Source organism: Muscardinus avellanarius (assembly GCF_963383645.1).
Source record: "Muscardinus avellanarius genome assembly, chromosome: 20".
Classification (NCBI taxonomy): Eukaryota; Metazoa; Chordata; class Mammalia; order Rodentia; family Gliridae; genus Muscardinus; species Muscardinus avellanarius.
The window spans coordinates 25918784-25925986 of NC_137806.1; the positions used below are offsets into that span (position 1 = coordinate 25918784).

General features: G+C 48.5%; 1 protein-coding gene across 1 annotated transcript in view; it reads left to right on the forward strand.

The window, feature by feature from the left end:
* Nucleotides 1–2885: 2885 nt before the first annotated feature.
* The window catches only part of ASB13 (ankyrin repeat and SOCS box containing 13), a gene marked incomplete at both ends in the record, with an annotated part of 19932 nt that continues 15614 nt past the window's right edge, over nucleotides 2886–7203 (forward strand). Inside the window, one exon of the mRNA XM_080716939.1 lies at nucleotides 2886–2928. Within this exon, the coding sequence (XP_080573065.1) occupies nucleotides 2886–2928 (43 nt within the window). The remainder of the gene's footprint in view (nucleotides 2929–7203) is intronic.

Below are 7203 nucleotides of genomic sequence, written 5' to 3' on the forward strand. Positions count from 1 at the left end.
TTTATTAATATGAGGGGGCTGGTGGGGTCTGAGGTAACAAAGGCAGGTGGTAATAGAAGCCAGAGGTCACAATTACTCCAATGGCTGGCAAAGTTAGCGAGGCAGCCAAGGGAACTTGACCCTGAAGGAGTTTCAGAGAAGGCAAATAAGACATAATAATCCTAGGGGCAAAATCAATGGGCAGCCGATGGGGGTTTTGCTGCACATCTACAACCAGAATGTAAGAGGGGAAAGCTGAGGGTTTAGACGCAAACAGAAGTGGCCCCCATTGTTACGGTTTTCAGTGACTCACTGAGAGCCTATGTTTTTTGTTCCCATAATTCTAGGCTCTGCCAGGCTGGAAATTTGGAGGTGTCTTCTTATTAGGAGACTCAACATGTGTCCTTTAAATTGAAAACGAAGGCTGCTGAGGATACTATGGATCCTTGTGTCCAGAGAGCAGTAGGTGAACAGAGAAGCTACCCTTTTGATAGTGGTAATTGTTGCTGGCCATTAGGATGAGGTAGAGCTTCTTCCCCCCCCCCCTCTCTCTCTCTTTCGGTACTGGGGCTGGAACCCAGGGGCAATCTAACTCTGAGCTACACCTTCAGCCCTATATTTTATAAGTTTTTTTTTTAAACAGGGTCTTACTGAGTTGCAAAGGGCCACACTAAGTAGCTGAGTCTGGTCGCGAACCCTGATCCTCCTGTCTCAGCCTCCCAAATGCTGGGATTACAAGCGTGCGCCACCACGTCCAGCAGTAGAACTTTTTATGCATGGGAAGGGATGTTAATATGATGAAGGTGCACATTCGGGTGTTTTAGTACTCTCTGGCTTTACTGTAACTGTGAATGGACACACACAGCAATTCCAACCTTAAATGTCTATGATTACTATAGGTTAAGTCTCCTTAAGAATTAGGCTTTGAGTCACCACCAGGTAAGCCACAAGACCTACTGAGGGATAACTAAGAGTGAAGGGGATTAAAAATAGATAGTGAGACAGGTGTGGTGGCACATGCCTGTAATTTCAATACTTGGGAGTCTGAGATAGGAGGAGTGCAGGTTCGAGGATGACCTCAATAAGTAGTGAGACTCACATCAACATAGCAAGACCCTGTTTCAAAATAAAAAATTGAAAAAATAAGACTAGAGGTGTAGCTCAAAGGCAGAATGCTTCTGTGTTCAGTCACCAGTAACCCAGCCCCCCACCCCAATGGAGTTAGTGGAAGAGAATGGAAGAGGATGAGTACCAGTTGAAATCCTAAGACTAATTGCAAGCACAGATCCTGTAGTTTGTAAAGACCCTTGGGAAGCAAGGTCAATTGCTCCTCAAATACACGTAGAGAAATGGCTGTGCAAGACTAACAATGATCTTCAAGATAACCTGCTCTTGGGAGGCGGAGACAGGAGGATCACACAGGTTCGTAGCCAGCCGCGCTGGCGTAAGAGACCCTGTTTCAAAAATATAAAATAGGTCTGGGAGTGTAGCCCGGAGGTAGAAGGGCATCCAGGAACCCCAGTACCACCAAAAAAAAAAAAAAAAAAAAGATACTCTGCTCTTGGAGTAGAGCTGACTCACTTCACTGCCACCCAGTGTACCCACCATGGCATTCCTGCTTCTTCAGGATGCCCACACACACAAGAGAGTTCTTTCACTCACCTGTATCCTCCAAAGAAAATCATTGCTTAGGACCATCTCAGCTAAATTGTGTCCAAACCTGAGCTTCAATCTAAGACTCATTATAATCCAACCTTCCTTACTGCTCTTCTTCCATAGCTGGCAGGGTGTGTGTGTGTGTGGGGGGTTTACTGGGATTGAAACCAGGGGCATTCTACCTTAAAGCTAAAAAAGAAAAAAACCTGTAAGTGCTAGAGAAGAACTGAAGACACTGATAGTATGTGTGTGTACATATATATTACAAAGAGTAGAATTATTGGCATGATACAGGAGTTGGAAAAGTATACAAGCCATGTATAATTCAGTGATTGTTTTAATAAAGTTTTATTAAGACTCAGTCACACCTAGCTGGACATGGTGGCACATAACTGTAATCCCAGTACTTGAGAGGCTAAGACAGGAGGATCAGTGGCTGAGACAGTTTTGACATCAGTAAGCCAAAATTTAGTAAGACCCTGTTTTGAAACAAAAAATAAAATAAAGTTGGGGGATAGCTCAGAGATAGAGCACCCTTGGGTTCAATTTCTAGTAACACACACACACACACACACACACACACACACACACACACACACAATATACAATGATAATGATAAAATAAAATATGGCTGGGGGTGTAGCTTGAGGTTCAATCCCCAATACCAAAACAAACAAACAAAACTGTCAGTAAATAAAAGGCTAAAAAAAAAAAAGGATCCGAACGGTTTAAAATTACTTGACTTATCTTAGAGACCAAAGCAAGAGCCAGGCATTAGAAGCCCCAGCTCCGGTGGGAAACGCTGCTCCAGAAAGTTATAACCGAGGGACTCCGGCGCTTTCGGTAGCACCATCTGCACACAGCATCCGACTTTCTTTTGGCAGCTGGACCAGTTTGCACAGGAACACGCACTTTGGGCACCAAATATGTTTTGCACACGGCCGCGTGGTTTGCATACATGCACAGCCCGGGAACGCCGGGGCCCCGTCCTGCACCTGGACACTCGTCTTGCACGGGGCACCTACTTGCACGCGGGCCGCGCGTGTGCACCCGGACGCGTGTTTTTTGCACTTGCGAGCGCGCACACCCACCCCTCGGCTGCCGGGCGGAGCGGGGACGAGCCGGGCCTGCAGGAACTACAACTCCCGGCTCGCGGCCGCCTCCGGCCTCGGGCGGCTCCGCCCAGGTCCGGACCCAGGTCCCAGCCGAGTCCGGCCAGCGAGGCGGGGGCGCGGGGCCAGCGAGCCGCATGGAGCCGCGGGCCGCGGACGGCTGCTTCCTGGGCGACGTGGGTAGGTGCAGGGGCGCCCAGAGCCGGGCGAAGAGGCGCCTCTGACCGCCCGGGCCCCGGGGACGGGTGGCGATGGCGGCGATCGCGGGCTTTGGGGCGCGCGGGCCGCGGCTGGAGCGGGGGTCCTGGCCATCCCGGGCATCCCGGGCGGGTCTCTCGGGTCTGCATCTTGACCCGGGGTCAGCGCGCTGCAAACAGGTCGCCGGCAGGACAGCCCCGGGTGGGGCGTCAGAGTCGCCAGCGCCCCGCAGCCCCGCATCGCTGCGGGAGGGTGCAGACGCGGGGCGTGCGCGCGCGGCGGGGGTGTCCCCGCGCACCGAGGGGCCCAGCCTGGCCGGTGTCCTCCCGGGCCCATAGGCTGGGCTGCCCTGGCCCCAGCCCCCTGTGGAACCGGAACGCCTCCCAGCGGCCTCCGGGGCCCCGCGCAGAGTCGCGAGCATCCTATGGGCGATCCCAGCCGCGGAGTGTCCTAGAATCCCTCAATTCAGTCCCTGACGCGGATACCCTCGGGACACTGCGGCACCTGCGCGGAAAAAGGCGAACGCAGCTCTAGCTGCAGCCTGGACCGCTAGCTCAGGTCTAGACACAATAGGCTGGAGAGCAGAGGGTCGTTTTATGGGGAAGGAAACTTTCCTGCCTCTGAAATAGTACTGTGGCAAACGGGATGGACGAAGAAAGCGCTTTGAAGTCTGGAAGGACAGGGGGAAAGAAGAGTAGGCATTTTTACACTGGTTAAAAAACTGGCAAATACCAGTTAAAGTAAAAAAATCCTAAGGGTAAATTTAGCTGAAGAGGAAATTGCAGTCTGAGCAAGGCTGGGAGACTTTGATTGAGCAAAACCACCGCCTTCAAAGCGATCAAAGGCATTTAATAAGCACCTATTTTTACTTGGCATTCCACCCCAGGCGGCACAGGACTTTGACCCTGATGGTGTGATGTGTATTGGCTTCACTCAATTGGATAAGCAGCCAACCACTGGAGCCTGTATGCGCGCACATTTTATTTTGTTCACATTCAGTGTAGTATAGTGGTACTTCCAAGCATGTTTTTTGCACAGCTTGTTAAAGAAAGTTTCTACGGCCGGGCAGGGCGGCACACGTCTGCATCCAGTAATCCCAGTACTTGGGAGGCTGAGACAAGAGGATGACCAGTCTCAGCAATGTATCAAGGCTCTCAGAAATTAGTGAGACGCTGCTTCAAAACAAAACAAAAAAATAAAAAGGGTGAGTGTAGCTTGGAGGTAGAATGCCCCTGGGTTCAATCCCTGGTGCTACACACACACACACACACACACACACACACACACACATACACACACCATGTGTAGAAAAGCGCATTCTAAATTAATGGATGTACCACGTCCTGGTACATCATTTTTACAAATTTAATATTAATATATTTCTCCCAGAATACATCCAGACATTTTAATTTCCAGCCCTAATGAATGAGCTGAATGTGTTGGGTCCAAAGCAACTTCACAGGAGTTGTAGCGCCTCAACCCATTTTAACATCCTGCCCTCAAGTTCTTCTTCTTCTTCTTTTTTTTTTTTTGGTGGTACTGGGGGTGGAACCCCAGGGGCTTTCTACCTCCGGGCTATACTCCCAGACCTATTTGATACTTTATTTGGAAACAGGGTCTCACTAAGTTGCTGAGAGCCTCACTAAGCAGCTGAGGCTGGCTTCGAACATGTGCGATCCTCCTGTCTCAGCCTCCCAAGCGCGGGGATTACAAGCGTGGGCCACCATGCCCGGCTCGGCCCTCAAATTCTTGGAGGGGTACTCTAACCCAAACATTTAGGTTTTACCTATGACCTTTTCAGTAAGTACAAAGAATTTAGGAAAAGTCACATGTCTGGTGTCCGGCTCCTCACATTTTCTTGAATTCACTTCATAAATGTTTTCTCTCATTTAGATTGTTTTTTTTTTGTTTGTTGTTTATGTGAATTTAAATCTCCCTTCCCCTTACTCTTTTGTGTGTGTGTGTGTGTGTGTGTGTGTGTGTGTGTGTGTGTCTGGGGATGGAACCCAGGGACATTCTACCTCCGAGCTACACCTCCTGCCCTATTTTTTATTTTGAAACAGGGTCTCAGTGAGTTGCAAAGGGCCTCACTAAGTAGCTGAGGCTGTCTGCAAACTGCGATCCTCCAGTCTCAGCCTCCCAAGTATTGAGATTACAAGCGTGCGCCACCACGCCCGGCTCTTACTCTCAATTTAATGAGGTCTTTGGGGAGGGGACAGATTAGATCCTCCATGTTTTACTGGAAAAGTCTGGCTGTAACATTCATCTATAAGAAACAAAAGAAAACCCCAAATAGCAGTAATCCAGGGCATTTCTTCCTCCCTCCCTCCCTCCCTCCCTCCTTCTTTCCTTCCTTCCTTCCCTAGGTGGTGACATTGAGCCTGCGGATGCTCTGACACTGAGCTATAACCCCAGCCTTTTTATTCCGAAAAAAGGTCTTGCATACTTACCCAGGCTGCCTGCAATCCTCATCCAGGCATTTTTCTAAGGAGTAGAGGGATGCTTAGAGCGGGAAGCTTATCCTAAAATAAGAGGACCACAGTCCTCTTTGAGGACTGTTGGCAAACCAGAAGAGCCTTCTTAGGACCAACAAAGGTATCAAAGGGAGTATAGTTATGAGCAGTGAGCCCTGTTTTTTGAAAACAAAAAACAAAAAACAGTGCACATCATTATTTTATTTTCTCTGTAGTATGGCCCTGTGAATCATTACCTCCAGTCATAAGAAAACTGAGACTTAGATGATTTAAATCAAAGTCTCCTGGAAGTTTCCCGACAGATGGAGGAGACGTGAGACAGGAGCTCAGGTCTGGGCTCTGTGGCTGGGGCCTGGCGACCAGAGAAGGTGGAGCTTCCTCTCCCCCTTTGCCATCGCGTTCTGGGTGGTTAATACCTAGGAAGAGTCTCGGTGGCGGATTCCTGGGTGGTGAGTGAGGCTGAACGCGGTGAGGTGGGGAGGGACGTTGGAGGTTAAGGTGTCTAATTGTGTGCATTTCCCAAGGTCTTTGTGAAAGGGAACCTCAGCCCTTAGGCTCCACCTTCCTTCCTCCTGCTCACTTTCACTTTTACTTGTTGTTCATCTCTTTCACTTTCTTATCAGGTTTTTGTGTGTGTGTGTGTGATAATGGGGATGGAACCCAGGGTCTTCTGCCTCAGAGCTACACCCCCCAGCCCTATTTTTTATTTTTTATTTTGAAACAGGGTCTCACTGAGTTGCAGAGGGCCTCACTAATTTGCCTAGGCTGTCCGCAAATCGCGATCTCCTGTCTCAGCCTCCCGAATGCTGGGATTACAAGCGTGCGCCACCACGCCCAGCTCTTACTTTTGCTTTTGAAACAGGTCTCATTTGGTTGCTGAGAATCTCACTAAATTGCTGAGACTGGTCTTGAACCTGTGATCCTCCTGTTTCAGCCTCCCAAGTACTGGGATTACAGGCATGCATTATCAATACCAGGTTTGAACCTCTTAAAAAAAACCACACTGTTTTTTATTTCACCCCAAATTTACTGACAAGTAATATTTTTGGGGATTCATAATTAAAACATTAAAAAAACACAGTTGAAAATATCTTAAAAAGCAACAAAACAGCAAGGTACGGTGGTATACACCTGTAGCCCAGCCTCTCACCTATAGTCCCAGTTACTTGGGGCTGAAGCAGGAAGATTGAAAATTTGAGGCCACCCTGGACAACGTAGCAAGGCTCATCTCAAAATAAGATTTAAAAAGAGTGGTAGAGTTGGGCGTGGTGGCGCACGCTTGTAATCCCAGCATTTGGGAGGCTGAGACAGGAGGATCGCAATTCGTGGACAGCCTCAGCTACTTAGTGAGGCCCTCTGCAACTCAGTGAGTCCCTGTTGCAAAATAAAGAATAAAAAATAGGGCTAGAGATGTAGCTCAGAGGTAGAGTGCCCCTAAGTTCCATCCCCAGTACTGCAATAAATAAATAAATAAGTAAATAAATAAATAAATAAATAGTGGTAGACTGTGGCTCAGCAGTCTAAACTTTTAACTAAGTGTTCTTACAAATCAAAACAGATTTTTCCCCCCTGGGGAATCAAAATGACTGCTGATGTGGAGTTTTCTAAAACACAGACCGCACGATTAAAGTTTGGTGATAACGATACCCAGGCATGGTGGCACACGCTTGTAATCCCAGTACTTGGGAGGCTGAGAGAGGAGGATTGCAGGTTCAGGTCCAGCCTCGGCAACTTAGTGAAGCCCTCCACAACTTAGTGAGATTCTGTTTCAAAGTAAAAAATA